The 19,551-nt window shown below is 41.1% G+C and overlaps 1 protein-coding gene across 11 annotated transcripts in view; it reads right to left on the bottom strand.

Moving 5' to 3' along the window:
• Positions 1–19,551, bottom strand: part of BTRC (beta-transducin repeat containing E3 ubiquitin protein ligase) — a 123,922-nt gene that overhangs the window by 68,346 nt on the left and 36,025 nt on the right. For 8 of the 11 annotated variants that reach the window (XR_005933504.1, XM_041127131.1, XM_041127133.1 and 5 more), the window contains one exon: positions 6,206–6,283. The exons of the other annotated variants lie outside the window; for them this stretch is intronic. Coding sequence is in view for 7 of the 8 variants with exons in the window: in XM_041127131.1 (XP_040983065.1) it covers positions 6,206–6,283 (78 nt within the window). In the remaining variant the exon portion in view is untranslated. The remainder of the gene's footprint in view (positions 1–6,205; positions 6,284–19,551) is intronic. 11 annotated transcript variants of the gene reach the window in all.

Raw genomic sequence — 19,551 nt, 5'->3', positions numbered from 1 at the left:
CTTGGATGCATTATTCACAGTCTTTCGGGATACATCTTGTTGGGCCTATTGTTCAGGATCCCTCAGGATTTTTTTTTTTCCTGACAGCTACTTGCTGATTTTTAAACCCTTAAATCTTTCATTTTATAAGGCACATCATTAAGGGAAGATGGCAGCCAAGTGATTTTTCTTTCCATTGACAATTTGTGACATTTTTCCAGCAGTGTGCAAGGTGTTGAAAACCTGGCAGCTGTTACCTCCCGGGATGAAGCTCCTTTTTTATCCTCCCTTGACAGTTTAACTCAATGGGTCAGCACCTTTAAAGACTGCAAAGTACCACTGAAGTGGATGGAGGCTTGAATTACTGCTCCCTCCCTAATCAATGTAAACCCTCACTGCAGGTGAAACTCTTCATCTATAGAGGTGCATGGGGGAGGAAAATGTAAGGCCCTGAGCCAGATGGTTTTCATCTTGTTTTTTAAAGAAGAAAGGAACAAGCTAACAAGGGGACAGCTACTTTGTTAGCTTCTTGGCCTCTCTCATGGCTTTGGATCCCCAGGGTTCCAGCCACACAAGAGAAAGAATACAGAAAAACATAAACACTTAAAGAAATATAACTAAGGGGCTGGCAACACGCTGCTTTCAAAGAGTTGAGAGCCCTGTTCAGCGCTTTATTTATCACTGCCCACGTTCTTCGGATGGTAAGTGGACATAGACACAAAGGGCAGGGGGAGCAGACAACACTTGCAATTTACTCAATTACAGAGGAATGCAGCAATGTGGCGGGGTGACAGATTCCTATTAGCACTAATGCTGAAAGAGCCCAGTGGCCTTTCCGCCACAAGGCAGCATTCCCATTGTAACTTAGACTCCGGCACAACCCGCCTTGGCTAGTTTTTTTAACATGCATTAAGTGTCACTGAGGAATGGAAATTATTTTTTTTCTTGTTGTTTGAGAATAAAGAAAAAAAAAATTAAACAGAAAGAATAATCTTAAAAGTCAGCCAAAGGATGTACTTCTAGAAATTTCGGGAGGCTTTTCAACCAGCAACTCCTTACTAGCAAGCATTAATAGCATAAAAGATGAGGTAACCAAGACAACTTTATAGACCAGGTATGTCCTGCCTTGGCCAGCTCTCCAACAGAAGGCAAATTTGAACTGCAGCATCTTCCCGGGAGGGAGGGAGGGAGGAAAGGAGGGAGAGAGCTGAAGGATAGACCCTCATTTTCTCCCCACTGTGTAACCTTCCTCACCAGTCAAAAAGAGGGCTTCAACTTTGCAGAAATACTTTCGGAGAGGAGAAATATGCCTGGAGAGGAGCCCCAAGCAGCAGTATGAGGCTACCAGCTGGAAGTAAACAGTTGACAGTTGCTACTTTTTTGTCTTTGCTCTACCTTCTTTAACCACTTTCTGCTTCTTACGGTTTGCTTCAGCATCAGCTTTAAACTCTTAAGATCAGACTGTGCCTATTTTAACTTTGAAATAGCGCCTAGAGCATGTGTTTTAGGTGCTACACGTAATTTTACAAAATTATCTCAAATCTGTAAGAGTGAATTGAGGTAATATTCTGTGCCAAAACGGTAAGAGGAAAAATTCTTGAAAATGCTAAGGGGCCTGTTTGAACGGGGTAACAGACAGGGATTTTTTCCCCCGGACTTCCATCTGGAAGCTTACAGAAAGACAGCAGAGTCCAATGTGAGGTTTGCAGGAGGTACGGTGCAGCAGCCTTTCTGCTGCCAGCATTTCCCCACAAGGCACCTTCGCCCACAGACAAACCGCAGCAGCAAAAGGCACTTCATTATTGCTGCACTGAAGAGAAGGGAAGAAGGGTTTTAAACAACCTGCATTGTGCCCGTCGTCTTTAAAAACCAGTGGGGTAATCAAGTTCAGGGCAGCCCCGGACAGCTGCCCTGTGACCTATTCATGTTGACCCCCACTATTCATCACTTTCCTTAGGACTATGAGGGCAAGCTCCCGGGGAGTGACCACCACAATAGACAGATACGAGCCAACAATAATACGGTTCCTGCAAAAAAACCAGATGGCACTGCAATAAATTTACAAATCTGCATTCATGGCTCTGTTAAAGACACCCAGAAGCGAAAAGGCTGGAGGGGCCCCCAGAGAGCTTCCCCTTCCCCGTTTCTAAAGGCCGTCTCTCTCCCCAAGACTATTGAGCTCATGTTCTTCATAAATGAAGAATGGAGACATAGCCCTTAAAATAACAAATGCCTGACCTAATCAATCTAGTGTTTGGGTCTAACGCTAAATGATAGGCACTGAAAACTAATTATGTTTTTTGGCAAGGAAGTTGAATTAAAATGGAAACACATAGGTTAAAAAGGCACTGAAGCATTTGCGAGTCCCTTTGAAAGGGCGGCACACACACACACACACGCTCACACGCAGAGCTTGAAACAGGAACCTGATTCAATAACTCATGCATTTATTTTTAAAATGAATCAGATTAGTCCCATGTGTGACCTGCCGGTCCATCTGTATGAGCTGGACTTAATGGGCACTCTTCTCACGCTTACTTCAGTTTGAAGTATGAGAGAGATAAATTTAGTTTAATTTTCAACAGATCAAGCTATCCATTTTCCAAATGGACCATCTGGATCAGCCTATTAAAATTAATTTATAACTTTGCAGTGTGAAAATTCGTTTGTTAGCTTAAATAAAGTTGCCAAAAACTTTTGCCACTTGTCATTGTTTTTTCTGAAGTCTGTTTTCATACTATGATTTTCAGTTTACCCCTTCAAAATTTTATTTTGTCTGATCAAGCATTCAACAAGAACTGGACATTTGCATCCTTACTTCAAAATCTGTCATAACTTAGACCTTTTCACTCTTCCAGCTAACAGTGTCAAGTTCATTGCCTTTTCTGTTTCCTTTCCCAGTGCTAATCTCCATGTCTCTTCTGCCTTGCTGCCCCTCATGCACCCAAGAGCGGCTGTGCCTCCCACTTCCAGAACACCAAGGACACAGCTCCACTTGTTGAGACTTCTGAAGACAACCTTTTCCAAGAACCATTTTAATCAACAGAAGAACTCACTACAAGAAAGACATTGAGGTGCTGGAGCATGTCCAAAGAAAAGCAACAAAGCTGGTGAAGGGTCTAGAGAACAAGTTCTATGAGGAGCAGCTGAGGGAACTGGGGTTGTTTAGCCTGGAGGAAAGGAGGCTGAGGGGAGACCTTATTGCTCTCTACAACTACCTGAAAGGAGGTTGTAGCAAGGTGGGAGTCAGTCTCTTCTCCCAAGTGACAAGTGATAGGACAAGAGGAAACAGCCTCAAGTTGCACCAGGGGAGGTTTAGATTGGATATTAGGAAAAATTTCTTCACTGAAAGGGTTATCAAGCATTGGAAAAGGCTGCCCAGGGAAGTAGTGGAGTCACCATCCCTGGAGGTATTTAAAAGACGTGTAGATGTGGTGCTTAGAGACACGGTTTAGTGGTGGACTTGGCAGTGTTAGGTTAACGGTTGGATTCAATGATCTTAAAGGTCTTTTCCAATCTAAATGACTCTATGATTCTATGAATTTATGCTTCCTAGTAAGAGGTCCATAGCACTGAGCAATGGGGGTCTTCAGCCCCTGCTTACAACTTCAGATGCTTAAGTAACCATTACATCTTCTTATTACCTCCACCTTCTGGTATGTCTGTTCCACAAACCCACCTGATAAAACATTTATGGCTAAGGCTCCTTACCAGCACAGCAAACAAGGCAAGAAAAGGTAATGCAACTTTACTTAAAGTTGTCAGCAGCTGAACATGTCAAGACATCATACTTCCCCTGAAGTGGTCTGATGCACCTCACTAATTTTCTAAAACTAATCAAAAAGTACTAAATATGTGGATACTTTCACTGGAAAGACCATTTAAGTAAACAGACTTCTCCTCTACCCACATACACACGTTCAATTCTTCTGTGCATGTAGGTCCATGTTCCCTAATAATGAAATTTTAACAGTGGTGTCTTAAGGGAGGGACAGAAAATACAAAACTGCACACTCAATAATTACCAAGTTAGCATCTTTCCACTAAGGTACTAGTACTGAATTCGGCAATTTTGTGTATTACTGCTTTGACAGCATTTGCAGGTCAGATTTTTGGGGTTTTACAAAGTATGAATAGATGTAAGACAGGGTAGCCACTCCGCATACCTTCCTGTTGGAGATGCAGATCTTTCCAGTAAGTATCACTACTCATTGATGAGTACCTGGGCACATGGCTGCATATGTGTCTCATTTCTGCACCTAGAGTTGGAAAACTTCCCACTGCTTCTTGTCCATCGCTAATAGAGAAGTGGAACAATCCAAGCTTCCAAAATGCTCTGACAGCTTCCATTTATGCCAATGTAAAGAACCAAAAATTCCTTCTACCACGGGTAAAAAACCACAGTCAAACACCTCCTATGATCTAGACAAGACGACACTTGCTTTAAGACTACAGCTTGAACTTATCCACAAACACTGTTGCCAACACAAAAGGCCCCAGATAGCAATCTGAAGACCCAAGGATTTTGTCCTGCATTTGTCACTGTAGAGACTGGACACAAAGATGGAGGCTGATACAACTTCTCAACAATATCCTGAAACATAGCTAACCATCTTTGTCATAAACAATGTTCATGTGAATTACTTCCAATATGAAATATTTGGATGGTACAAGTGGGGTTTTAGGTGTATTCTTGATATCTAGGCACGTTGGTTATGATGAACTGTAGGCCTTTCTGAAAGACAGCTTTACCTGGACACTAAGAATACTTCTGCAGACATCTCTTACTATGAACCTTTTCCTGTTGAACCTGAAGGCTTGCCATCAATAAGATAACTCTTATGATGAAAAAAAAGCAGTTTTTCTTGTGTGCCAGGTACCTTGTTGGCTGTCCTGGGGATACACAGTAGGGACCTGGTGACTTTGCCCTCTTTCTCTAGCTCTCTTTGTTTGTTGCTGAATGCCAGAAACATTTTAAGTACGGTATAACATATTTAATCAATTCTACAAAGTAATATTTCCCAGCAATATCTGGGACCTCACTCATTATCCTAGCATATTGTCTCCTGTTTAAAAGACTTATGTGGACTACATCTGTTAGATAGACCTGTCTTAGCCACGTGTAGTCCTTCAAATGACACCTACTCCCACAAAAATCAAACACTCCTAACACAATACATTGTTTAAAAAAAAAGATAAAAACAAAGAAACCAACCACCCCAAAACCCAACTTTGAGCACAAACATGCTATATCAAAAAGATATTCCTTCCCTTACCATAGTTTTGACCCACAATTCCTCTTGGAAATAGCAGCAGTGGGACAGTGTATTACCACACTATTCCTCTGCCTGATACTGCTCCTGTAGCAGAAATGCAGAAAGAAACGTGCCAATACCTCAGCTGTTGCAATGCGTGGCCTGGGGTATTCACTTAAGTCACCTTCATTAATGGTTTTACTCTGATACACCAGTCAACAAACTTGGGCAGCTGAGGCATGGACATATTTTTGCTTCCGCTGCCTGAAGGTTGCAATAGGGAGAAAGAGCAAGGTGCTATGTGAAACAGGATCTGAAATCACTAAAACCAACTTAAATCCCCCAGAAATCACAAGCCAGACCCCTTTTGTTGACCACGGGGATTAAAAAAGTGATTCTTTTGAACTGGTAAGAAATTTGCTTTACTGTATATAAAAGGCAAAAAGATTATGTTTTATCAGCTTGCCCTTTCTCCTTTCTACCCATTAGTAATTTATGTGAGCATAGAAGAAACAAAATCAGGTAATTTTTCAGATTATTAACCTGGACATCACCTCCAAGAAAATTTACCTTCAAGGGTAATGAAAAGCTTAATTGTTCTAGAACACTTTGAGATTCTTGAATGCATGATCTGAAGCAAGGCAAAATATACTACAAACAAGACAGGAACAATTACAGAAGAAAAGGCTGAAGAGGTGTTGATGAACACTAAATGGAGAAAGGTAAAACTAGAGAGTCGCAGCTGACTGCACTATACAGAAATCTAGATTTCCTTAGAAAGGTTCAGCTTTCAGGAGAGTTTGATGACTCCATGTGTCTGATTTTCCTGGGTACAATGTGACTTGCTGAGACTTCAAAGGAGAAAAGAAAGGGTTTCCATGAGCACAAGTCAGACTTCAGCTTCCAAAAGCATTTAAGGATTCAAATAGCTGGAAAGTTTTATTGCATTTTTAGAGAGACTGATCACATACCTGTCTAAGTGAATTCTTCTCGGGAATGATCTTCCTAGGGGGCTCATCATTATTACAGTCTTCTCTCTCAGAAGAGTTCTGTGAAAGAAAGTAAGCTTTAATTCAGTTCTTATCCCTAATATTACTCTGTGAGGAAAAAAGAAACAGAGTATTTGTACTACACAGGCGGTAGTATTTTACGCATACATATACCGGAGGCTAACTTGTACTTTTAAGCCAAACAGCTTGTTATGGCAGAGAAAGAATTTCTCCCCCTCAATGCAACAATGCACCACTGTGCAGGTATCTACTGAAGAAGTTTGTGCTTTTGGGATTTATTCTGAAACTACCAATAAGGGCCACTTTGAAAAGCTGAAATAGTGGTTGGATCAGCACGGCAACACCAGTGCTCCTGAACACCCCAGAATAACTATTTAAAACAGTGGAACCTATTGAAAACAAAAGGTTGTTAATGGGTGCAACTGCTGTTCTCTGTGCCCCTATGCTTTTAATCTGCCTAACAATTATTAATTGCACTGAGTTTGCTTAGCTGCCAAAAATCATAGAGAAATGATGATAGAGCTAAATTCTGGTGAAAGAGGTTGTCAAGATATCCTTCAAAAAAAAAAAAAATAGTTGCGTAGGTAGTGTATGATATCATGGCTATGTTTTGCACTCCTGCCCCCGACTCTACATACACATAGAATTTCTAGAAAGACTGATGCTCCAAAAGTTAAGCTGCCACCTCCAAAAAAAGAGCATCAGTAAGACAAGAGTAGGTGGACAAGAAGAAATACAGAGGCTTTTCCAGCACAAGTAAGAAAGACCACCAGCAGACTTTTGTCCTGTTAACCTCATGATTAAAACCAATTATTACTTGCTTTAGAGTAAAGACAAGCTATAGTTTACCTCAGGACATGCACAGTCAAACATTTGGTTAAAAACTGCTGGGTACGTGGTGGGAATCCTGTCCGCACTGCCAAAGTCATCTACTCTGGAGGACAGCATTCCTTTGCACAGGTTCTGCCACCACATTGACAATGACAGCCAGCTTTGGGGGAATCCCACACACACATCTAAAATCAGTTTGATCACCACAGTATTCGTAGCCCTAGGCCACATTCCCACGCATTCAGTAGTGAGCAACTAAACAGGTTTTATAGAGATACAGAAAAATTGCTTAGGGAGAGCTCTGCCAGGAAAAGGTTGGTTTTCCAGTTACTTGCAGACAAGCTCAGGAGTGTGTATTTTAAGGCAGAAGTTTGCATTCTGTACCTCTCCCCCGTCATCCCCCAAATAACCTGTACTTTGCTGAGCAGGGCTCTGCCCAGTTTCTCGCAGAGCCAGCTTCCAGCCCAACACCTCAGGAGACAGAAGTGGCATCTGTTGGCAACGGCGGAGCTGGACCCTGTGAACAGCCAGCATGGCACAGCAGGGCTAGCAGAAAGCAAGCGGGCTGCGGGAAGCCATCAGAAGAGCAGTGTGCTCATGTACCCACTGCAGTGCTCCGTGATCAGGCACCGTCTAGGCAGCTCAGGTTTGCTGGTCTGGTGAAGGGGAAGAAAAGGTACAGCCAGGAGGTAGGGCAGAGGTAGAAGCTGTTTGCTGAGAAACGGCAGATATGGGCGGGGGGGGGGTGGGGTGGAACACAACAGAAAAAAAAAACCACTTGGGATGTCATCAACTGGTCAGGAGGATTCTGTGTAAATCAAGGCTTGCAGACCAACTAGTGATTTGGGTTTGTTTTTTTTTTTTAAACAAGATACAGAACCCGCAAGGCACCATGACATCTGGGATGCTGTAACCAGGGTTTTATAATGGAAATCAATCCTAAACAGGCCTGATAAATCGCTGTAAGAGGCCAGCTTTTAAAAGTTTTCATATGAGGTCTCAGCCAGGACCAAGTTATTACATTAAATCCAGCTTAGAAAGGACTGTGATCGTAAAAACATACAAGCTAGAATCACGTATCTCCAAAAAGGAAGGTCAGACATTAAAGCTGCTCTTTTCTGCTTGTGAAATACAGTTTAGTAAGCGGTTAATTCAAGTAAGGATTTTAATTTTTGCACTTTTGAGAAACACACCAAGAGCAAGAAATGTAAGAATCTGAGGTGAATTACTATACATTTCCAGGAAATGCATTTTGTTGGGGGGGCCGTGGGGTGGTGAGGGCATTGTTTACTATTTCTGGATGCTTTTTCAACATCCACCCCCTTCCCTATGAGAAGTGCCAAAACGATCTCCCCTTCCAAATAACCTTTCTATGACAGTGAAATCTTACATTCTTCTTGCCTTTCAAAGCCATTAAGGATCCTCCCTCAAAAAACATCCAAAAGCAGGAAAATCAATGCTGCTGATGAACTGTCAGCCCTTGTTTTGAAATTTCTAGTTACTGCAAAGCATGAAGTTATCTACTTTTTCTTTAAGCTGAGCATCTAATTTTAAGAGCAAGCAGAGGACCATTTTGCATTCATTATCTTTATAGGTGGCAAGGCTAAGAGGTTGGCTGAACAAAGACCAGACAAAGACTGCCAAGTGCATATGGTGGTTCACAGCTTGGCGTCTCACCATTCTACAGCACCAACACAGCAGCTCCGATAGCAGACTATTAAAGAGGAGCGCTGCTCATGCACTTTTGTCGGCAAGTAAGTTACGCTTGGTGAAGACAGAATGACTGGAAAGCATTACACTTAAGAAAAAGCACAGATGTTTATAACTCCCGCTCATTTCTCAGGAATAGGAAATCCATCAATCCAGGTGCAGGTACAAGACCCTGCATACTTCAGGACTAACTGTAGCTGTGTGGAAGTGAATTTCACTTGATAGGGCAACACTTAGCGATGGCCATGGGAAGGGCATAATGTAATCGACTGAAATGGTACATCTATATATTTCTCCTTGCTGAACAAGGTGGGAGGAAGGATAAACATATGCGAGGTCAGAATAAGGTTTGCTTCAGCAGGACTTCAGTGATGCTCTCGGCCGCAAGAGAGGCAGACAAAGGGAGGAACCGCTCTGAGCACCCTCTCGTGGTTACTGAAATGCACGTCTCGGGCACAGACCTGGAAAGAAGCACTTGCTATCCAGACGGTAAGTTGGGTGTACTCACTGGGAATATTAAAGATCTGCAGCAACTGTACTTGATATGATGGAAGTTGTTAGGGTGAAAGAAGTGAAGAAAACCAGTGCATACAGAAGCTGAAAAGCCATACAAACTCCCTTCCATCAGGGAAAATTTTTAAATCCCACAGTCAAGCCTTCCTTCATAGACTAAAGCCAGACTAGGCAAAAGTGTTTGCACTTGCATGCAGGGGTCTCTCCTTTTGACCAAATACAAGCAAGATAAGATGAGAAGTGCTGACGTCTCCAAAGCACAAACTGATCAATCTTGGTGAGATAAATACTGCCCCCCCACCTTTCCACAGACACGTAAAATTTTTTTTTTATTATTTGCCCAAGGTCACACAATGACAGTGGAAGCGTTAGGAAGAGAAGCCACAAAACCCAAGCTCAGAGTTCTTGTAACCTTCAAAATTTCTCTCTAGCAGAAGGTTCCTGTAAAGGGGCTCTGCCCTCCATAGCTCATTTTTCCTAAAATGGCTACTGTCTGTAACGAGATCCTTTTAAATCTGATTTGCATTTAAAACTTCAGCCTGTAATTAACAGAATATAACTCCATGGCAGGTTGTCTTAAAGACCACTACAAAATTATTACTATTTAACTCTCCCCATGAAGCCTCCTCCACCACTAAACACAACATGCTACAATGCATACGAAATCCCTAGACTGAAGCGTTTGACGGGAGATGACATGCAGTATTTTGTGTACACAGCCCAGCAAAACACTGCTGGGAATGAGATATAATACACAGAGAAATGCACTCCCAGGGACTACCAATTGGGCAGAGCTACCTTTAGTACCGCCTCGCTCGTCGTGGTGGAAATCAAACCCCTGCCAACTGAGGGAGGCTTTCTTTGGTGCTGTTCTGCCCTGCACTAATTATAAAAGAGTACAGACGCAGCCTTTTTCCAAGCGTGGGGAGGTGGGGGTGGGGGAAAAGCGTGTGTCTACGCGAAGAGCACAACTATTTTTTATGCTTTCAAATTCTTAATCCTGTTTGGAGCTGTCAGTGGGGGTTAATGGAAGCCTTGGATAGGAGAATTCCAATCTGGTTGGCAGATGGATAGGTTGGTTATAGCTGCATAACTATGTCTTGCCTGCAGGCACAATTCAGAACACTGTTAAAGCAATATAAAGTCTCTGTCAAGCTGAACCATTTGGATCAGTAGCAAGGAGAAATAATAATAAAAAAAGGAGTTCATTTCTGGGCCTTGTGCGTTTATGCTAGTATGCAGAAACTGATTAATTGTCATCGTGTGCTGGTCTGCTATACCTCGGATTTCTACTTCTGGAGTAGATTTTGCATGCTAATATAATCATTCTCCCTCTTGAGACATTAGCAAATAATCAAATGAAAAACAGGATCATAATTTACTGAGATTCGGGCAATTCTCTATGCAAATTTGACTTGTTATTGCTGCTGCCTCGTTAATCTGAATGCCTTTGACAAACTCCTTTGATTTATGAACTCATGACAACTCCAATGTGTATATATTTTGCTAGATTGACATTATCATTAAGAGTGGGTGGACTGAGCTCACATGAATGGCTGATTTTATTCGCTGGTGTCTGCTGCTCAACAGCTGAGCATCTCCTTCTCACAAAGCCCCTGAGCGCCAGGCTCTTCCCATCTACCCATCCATTCATCATCTCGATGTTAATTGGCCCAGGCTTTAAGCAAATTTTCAACACGATTTAAAGGCACGATGACACTGATTACTGACCCTCTGCCATACGGTGCCTATTGATTAACCTGACAGAGATGATGAGCTTGAGGGAAACTAGGTGTATGCGGACCTCGGGGCAGGGGGGGAAATAATATATTGTTTATGCAGGCAAAACACTTGTCATTATCCCAAAGGCCAGAATTTGTGCTGCACTGGCCCTTAAAACACACTATTGCTTTAAACACCTGCATCCAATACAGAAAATGCTTGCTTGCTGTGGAAAAATGATTACAAATTTGATGTCATGTGCAGTCTGTATTTTAATCGAGTTCCCTGATAAATAGACCCCCTCAAGCCAATCAAGTCTTGCTCTAGCCATTGCGTGTGTATACATCAGTTCAAACAGAAGCCTGGGCAGGGTGTGTTTTTAGTGGTATCAGCAGATCCAACCGCATGTAGGAAATCTACTTGGGTATTTCAGGTCTCTAAGCAAATAATACAGTGGGAACACAGTGTCCAAACAGTTACAGTAGAGTAAATGTTTCAAGGGCAACTGGATGCCAGACATAGCTGTCTCACTATTTCTGTTGCCACATTAAAAGAGATGCTTTAGCACACACCAGTGAAATAGTGCATTCTCCCTTTTCTGGTGCAAACTGTTGATACGACCTGACCCTCAAGCTCCTAGGTGCACTGAGTGAATGTAGCATTTTATCAGAGCTTGAAAATAACTGACATCCTCTTTCATGTTTCTTGAAGTGTCCCTGCGCTGCACTTGGTCCTCCTCACCAAGGACAGAGGAGTACTGTCTCAGCCAAGAGGGAGCCACTGAATAAAGTAGGTACATCAGCATTCTGCCTGCAGACTAGTGCTATATGGAAGGAAAAGGAAGCAGAAGGCCTGTTTAACCCCCACGCAGCCCCAGATATAGTCTGTCAGTCAATGCACACTGTTGTTCTTCCCCAATTCACACCAGCAGCCTGCCAGCAGTCAGGATGTTTCTTTAAGGAGGGGGGAGATTTGGGAGGGAGGGGACATTGCCCCAAGATGCTACAAAGTTAGCTGTCTTCTAGTTTGCATCAATTTATTGCAGCAAACAGGACAAGGAATCATTGGGTAAAGGTATGGAGAAATTAGCTGCAATTGCCTGATGCCCACATCAGCCAGAGTGGACTGAAAAGTGAAAAGGGATGGAGGGAGGAGAGAAAAAGAGAAAGAGAGATGTGTGGAAATAAGTGACAGTCTAAGACTAGAGGCACATATAAGCCTTACGTTCCCTTTCCAATAACCTTTGTAAGTGATAGATGAGTCCAAGCCCATTGTTATCGTTAAGGGACTGTCAGCATCCTGATTTTATAAATGCTGTCTGTCAGTTTATAAATATCTCGGCCATTTCAAACAGTGCTAGGATGAATCCTGGCATAGCCAATGTCAGCCTGAAAGCAGTATTACCGTTCAAAAAAAATATGGGTCTAACATCCACTAAAAACATTTAAAGATAGCTGCTTCTTTTTCTCCTATCATGAGGCCCGAAACATTCAAATTCATGCTTATTTGGCTAGTCACTACAATATATAACATTGGTAATGTTCTTTGAGAAAAACAAGCATGAAAGCTGCAAGTTTGAAGGCAATTCTCTGCCTGTTCAGTAGATAAAACAAAAATGACAGCTGTAACACACAGGGAGATCCACAGCAATGAAAATGCAGAGATAAGTATCAGACCCCATTCCTCCTTGGCATTTGCTGCTCTGAACATTCACCGAGATTAGATCCTCTTAGAGAACACCATAAATTGCAATGTGTAGGCACAAGGGGGTGACTTCAGCCCGGAATGAAGACACAGACAAGTTTCCCAGCTCTTACAAGTTTAAAGTTAAATGGTACTTTTGCAAGGGGTTTATGGCTAAGCATTAGAATGATGGAAGGAGAGGGCAGAGAAACTGCAGCCTGCCTTGCAGTGACTGATATTGGAAAAGGAAAGGGAATAAGCTAAACTGGCCTTCCAGTTCAGTGCCTGCTTTGCAGACTGGTGTGCACATGTGTACCATGTTTATATACCTATTACCTTGTTAGCTGCACAAAATCCTGGCTTTTTTTCCTCCAATACATTTATGAACTCCCCATGATAAGGACTTCTCCACCCCCAACCTGAACGTTTGTGTGGTGCCTAAAGAAATGAAGTTTAAATTCATGCCCAAGCAACTCAGGTACCTACTATAACCTAAATTCTTAAAACTGAAGCTCTAACAGCAGTGAAAATGGAAAAGTACAACACTGCCCCTCCAACCAGACACATACATGCATGTTCACACAAGTCCTAGTTTGGTCTGCACATATGTTAATGCTGCCCACAATAACAAAAGTTTCAACAACCTTTTTTGCAGTTGAAAAACAGGACAAGATTCTGTTTTTTACTTCTGTAGAACGGATACTTCGTATTTTTCCTTATTTTTCATTCAAATCAATAATTAGAAAAATATACATTTTCAAAGCAATGAGACTTGATAATGGAACTTCATGACCTCAGGAAGAGTTTCTTACCAAGTTATTTAACTTATTAATTATTAGTTAGTTGTAAAGGGTAATTTAAAGGTGTGGAGAGTCTCAGCATTACTAGAAGAACAGAAAATTCAGTTTAATGTTAAAATACCAAAAGCCAGCACAAATATCAAAGATCTGATGAACAGAAGCATTTTGAAGAGCACAAATCTAGTCGTAGTTAAAAAATAAACAGAAATCCAGATGCTGGGAACAAGCCATTTAGGGAAATTTTTAAAAGCTAGCTTCACTTCATATACATTTCTCAAATGAGAGTGAGAGAGACAGAGAAAGAGAGAGAGAGAAAATATGGCTAATGAGAACAGTCTTTCCACATTCCCCGGGAAGCAGCTCTGCTTAACATTTCTGTTCTGTGAATTTAAGAGAGTCAGCAGTGGTAAATTTGTTTTTAATATTCAAGCTTTCAAGCCTTGCAAGCTAGTTGGCCAATGGCCCTTTCTATTCCAATGTTTGTTGGTGCCTTATTTACACAAGCATTACATCCGGAGAGCCTTTGAATATAATTTCACGTGGATTAAGGGAAGAACATTTGCTTCTGCTAATCAGGACATCTGGTTATTTTTGTAACTCACAGACATCTGCATTAGGCAGTTTGACTTCCCCATTCCTCATAACAAGGTTAGAGCTTAAGAAGCCTCAAGGACCTCTAGTTGAATTTTAGTATTTGCATTTTCTCACAGCCAGGTCTGTTTCAGAATTTCTTTTCCTAAATAGCACAAATCGATCAGCACCTTCACAGGTATACACATGCTTTTATAGCTAGCACTTTCTATGCATGATTTTATAGCATGTATCTTGTACTCCACGATTTTATAGTAGTTCAAAGCTATCTACATCTTTTTAAGGAACAGAAAGCACATTCTCAAAAACCATGGATGAAAACATCCAATTAACCTTATGATACACATAACATGGGTGTACTTCCAAATATTCAACCAGGCCACTTATGTAAGACTGGTGTCAGGACTTGTTCTGAATCTTATTATCACTGTGCTTTGGTTTGTCTGTTACTAGCAAGTTATCCTGCAAATCTGTTCCCCTCACTGAACAAAACAGTATTCTTCCCTTTCTATTCTTCAGGACAACCTTAATGATTTCTCCAATCTTTTAAATTCATGCTCAAATTCTTCTTTAAACAGTTTCAAGTGAGGTTAAATTTCTCTGTCAGACATTGTGCCACACATACTTCAGAAAGAGGGATTTCAAATGCAACAGAAGCCTTTTGGAGAAGAGCTGAATCAATCAAGGCTTGGCTCTCACTTCTTTGCTGTTTTCATTTTGCTACATTCCTTTCACAAAAATTCATTTTCAACACTCATCCCAGAGTGTTAAAGTACTGAAATTTGAAATTATACACTCTCATTCTCAGTTTGCAGGATTCTTCTCTCCCCGCCCACGAATCATAGCTTTTATCAGTGCTTTTGTTATGCTGGAATAAGATGTTTTCTTGATTTTTAACCCTACATGTAAGGGGTGGGGAAGCACAAAGTCAGCTTTTACAGGCTCTGAACATAAGCCAACATCCAAAAAAGATGTAAAAAACATATTTCTAGTACTAACAAGAGTTAGCAGGAGCCAACGGATCCAGGGAGAGTTTTTAAAAACTTTTTATTTATTAAAATTCTCTAGATACAGATTAACTTTCTTTGTACAATATTTATTACGGCTTCATCTGCATAGAAGCTGCAAGTGCTCTGAGAAATGGGTTGTAAAATTAGCTAGTTTTGCTGTAGATTTCATGTCCTTCTTGAAGCATTATTTTCTAACTTTTTATAACTACTTCCCTCAAAGCAGCAATGCCGTCTCACTGGTCTCACTATAAAACCCCTTCCCCTCCCATCCCTGGTCATTGCCTACACTTACTATTTTGATTATTTTTTTTTTTCCCAAAACCTCTCATTCTGAGCTTTCCTACCAAGTAGACAAAAAGACCTCCACTTCTCATCCCACCCCTTCCTTAGAGCCTGTGGCTTTCTCACTCCCAAACACCTAACTCAATCACACTGTCCTCATCGCACTATACTGTTTTATGCTTTTCTTGTTTTTTCCTTCCTATTTTTCATTTCAGGAAAGGGGAAAAGGAGATACAAAACAAAGGTATGAAGCAGAATTTGTGTGCCCAAAGTCAAAATGACAGCATGGGGGAACAAACCCCAAATTCTGTCCCCCACACTGTGTTAACTTTTTAGACACAGTTCCTCCCCAAAATAGCAAATTAAAGCAGCTCACTTGCTTAAAGAAATGGCTACTCAGTGATCTCACTGCAGTGTTAGATTGACTTGAATTCACAGCATATTGTCTACACCACAGTATGTAGAGGCAACCATATCTTTTTATCTTAGACAATGTGAGCCAGGTGACCCTGCAGCCAAAGCAACTTGGTTTTCAATCCAGAACAGGTTCAAAATACCTACAGAGTCACCATGGAGCAGTTCAGGTGACATAGCTCCACCTCCCTGACGTGCCTCACAGTAGTAATTTGTCCATACAGGCAGAGCGCAGTGCTTTTTCCGCCTTCCAAAGTTACATTCATTACAGGAAGCATCATCCACCACTGGAGTATGGGGCAAATTTAGTTAACTTCCAATACATGGTGTGTTTACATCCACACAGTGCTGTTGAAAAACCTCCCTGCTGATAAAAAAAAAAAAGTGTGAATCTAAACATGTCCCAACCTTCCATCACATCAAGCAAAAAAATTTATGATCTTCTAATAAAAGAATGGAAAATTACAGATTAGGCACTGCACATTATAACATTTGGCTAGCAAGCACCACGGCCTTTTAACAGCTGCCACCCAAGAAACAAACCCCCGGGTCCTCCTGATTTGGCTAGACCAAATTTGAATGTGGTAACACAACAGCCCCTCCTGTAACATTTCAATTTAAAAGCTCACTATTAGGTTCTGCTATTACAAAATAATTCAAACTCCGAAATGCCATTTCCTTGAACTAGAGCAAGGATTTACAAAATGTTATTACAAATCTCACTCTGCTGGGTAAGGAAGAAGAGTTGGACCTGCTATGGAGACCATCAAATGGGGTGAGTAGTCAAGCAATCAAAGAAGGAAAGATAAAAGGTGTATATAGTGTCTCGCCTTCAGATACCTTGGGGCTAGCAAACATTTTGTTCCTATAGGAAATTATATAGCTCTAGATCACTGCCTATCGAGATCCACAATCCGCAGCTTTTTGCTACAACATGAATGGCTTATTAAACCTACAACATATCTGTTTTAGTTAACTTCTTGGTGGAGAGGGGCCAGGAAAACAAAATGTACTTAAATGCTGAATTTTTTTTCCAGGCTGAATGCCTTTCATCCAATAAGACATTCAAAGCAGTGACCCAGCAAATGGATTGAAAAAGCAATCTTCCGTCTCAGTGCCGCATTATCATTCCTATTCAGTATTCTCGGTGAGATATCTCAATCAGCTGGATGTGTGTGTAAGTGACAGCGCAGCCCATTGCTGGGTTAATTAAACATTTGACTTTAACACCCTCCCCATCATTAAGCAAATAAAAACAGATAATTCAAACTGCACTTCATCCACGGGGTACACAACATACATGTCAAAATTAAGAGAGTCCAAGGCCCTCAGGGAGTTCTACTCGGGGAGGTAATCAGTTTAAATCTTATCTGGTTTATCAATTATTCTATTGATTAAAGCAGGGTGATTATACAAAACTCCCTCTTGCCACATGGGATACATGTCAGCAGAGCAGGACAACATAGGGAGGCTCAAAAACGATTTAAAGAAAATACAGACAGATGAATAACAGTCTATTAGTACATGCCAGCAATCCATAGATGGAAAGCCTGATTCTTCTTTTTAAGCAAGTGAATTAAAGTCCTTCCAAATTAGAGTGCCAATGTTGCTACCTCATCTGCTTTAAAATCAGATCTATATGTTGAAAGGGCAGCATTTCTTCGTTTTAAGCAGGTGATTTCTTGCCCAGTATTTGAAACATGTTTTATTGATACTGGTCTTGGAACATAACAAAGACACCAAACACAAGAAATCCCAGACTTTTAAAAGGCATTATACTTATCTATCAATGACTCTCAAAAAGTGGATGGAAAGGGCATTCTCAGCACTTGAACTCTCCCACATACATACATGACATAGCCATAAGTAAAATGTTGTATTTTAACAATTAAAGTATGACAGCTTATCTCAGATGTAACAAGATTGTCCTTTGGAGTTTGAGATTTTTTTTGTTTTGCAGCCCTCCAAAGTGAGACACTAGCAGCTGTGGGAGCTGCCACTGCTACATTCTCCTGATTTTCAACAAGCCCTCACATGAAATCCCACCACAGTAGTCCTTATTGCAACTTCTCTCTTGCATACAGCCACAGTACACAAAGCAATTCCAGTTACTTCTCATTTTTTGTTTCCAGATGAAGAAAGGTTCAAAGGACCTCTGTTTCTCCCAAGATCTGTTCACGTCCTGATCTGTGAGCACAGTCCCACCTCCACTATCTTCCCAGTAACATTTTGTTTCAAGTTTTATTGTCATATCCTAAAGTGGATCCTAAACTGGCCTGTACAAGACCTTGACTTACACATACAAACCAGGGACCTTTTAAAAATGAAACACTACAGTCTAGGAAAAAACAACAATTGAAATTTATTTCTAAAAGTTTCCTCAAAGCAATTAGCAGCAGAAGAAAGATCAGCTTTAAACCAGGGACCTCCCCCCCCCCCCCCCGGTTAACATCTCCTACAATCTGTTTCATAATGGTCAGACTGGTAGCACAAACTAATTGTTAGTCATCTCATCACATCTCAATTTTTAACCAGGACAGAGGGTATGAATCACAGTGGTCAAAACATCGACAAGCTGGAGAGCCCCAATGCCCCACTGGCCAGTGCTGTTGGAGTTGCAGTCACAGAAATTTTAAGAAACAAGAACAGCTAAAAAGCAGGGCTGAGGTATGTTCTTGCCCTTCACTTTCAGAAAGGGATTATATGCCACTCCATATTGGCACTCTGTGTGCATCCAACCATACTTCAGCCTCTTCTTCGTAGATCTCTTTTCTTTGGAAGCAAACTAGAAGCCTGCATTAGCATGCTGTATTTTACTCTCACCACTAGAAATACTGAGGGTGCTATTTGTAATTGTATTCTTTTAAGAGGTTTGTTCTCTGCAGCTGTTTTCTGCTTGCAGTGTATTTTGTGTAATCAGCACATCATCATAAATACATTGGCTGTTCCCCCGAGGGAAGCTGTCACTGTTTAATTTACAGAACAACCTGGCCAATGTGAATTCTAACACTACAGCACTATGGCAAGAAGTTACCACACTTGGAAAAACAGGTTTCTATGAATTTTTATATCAAGAGCTGGTCCCAGGACAATTTAGGTTCTAGAAATAGATTGTTTTTAAAAGCACTTTATACACTGGATGGAATGGATTCTTTCCCACTTACAGCCTCTTAAGGCAGCGCCAAACTCACTCCCACATTATTTTAAAGGTGACAACCCCAATCCCTCCAATATGACCACTTTCACTTCTGACTTCTACCAAAAGAAGGGACTGTATGTAGGTGTCTTATGCTACACACCAATTTTTTTTATTTATTTATTTTAAATGAAGAACAACCCAAATCATCGTGTTAGTTGTCTTCATTTCAACAACGGAACATACTCTGTTGCAAGGTCAAATGTTATTACCTACATCAAAGAGTTGCTGCATAGTTTATTACTCTGAAGATGCCATAGAAGAGCAAGGCATATTCCTGAAAGAGTAAAAACGTATGCAGTTTTATTGGCTGAATGAAGAGTTGCTTCCTTTGTTTGCTGGGTATACGGTTGTATTTTGAGAGAATAAATCACAAGGATTTTTGTAGAAGGTAGGCAGAAGCGGATGGTTGATCTTACTATATACAGACACAATTCAGAAAATTCCATAATGGTACCAAATCATATTGGAAATCATTTAAGAACTAAACATGAACCCCAAATAAACATTTGGGCATGACCAATGAGTAACTTGGATATTTCATTAACAACAGCT

The sequence above is a fragment of the Aquila chrysaetos genome, chromosome 11 (assembly GCF_900496995.4).
Source record: "Aquila chrysaetos chrysaetos chromosome 11, bAquChr1.4, whole genome shotgun sequence".
NCBI lineage: Eukaryota > Metazoa > Chordata > Aves > Accipitriformes > Accipitridae > Aquila > Aquila chrysaetos.
Note: the sequence above shows the minus strand (reverse complement) of the source record. Positions and strands in the feature narration are given on the sequence as shown.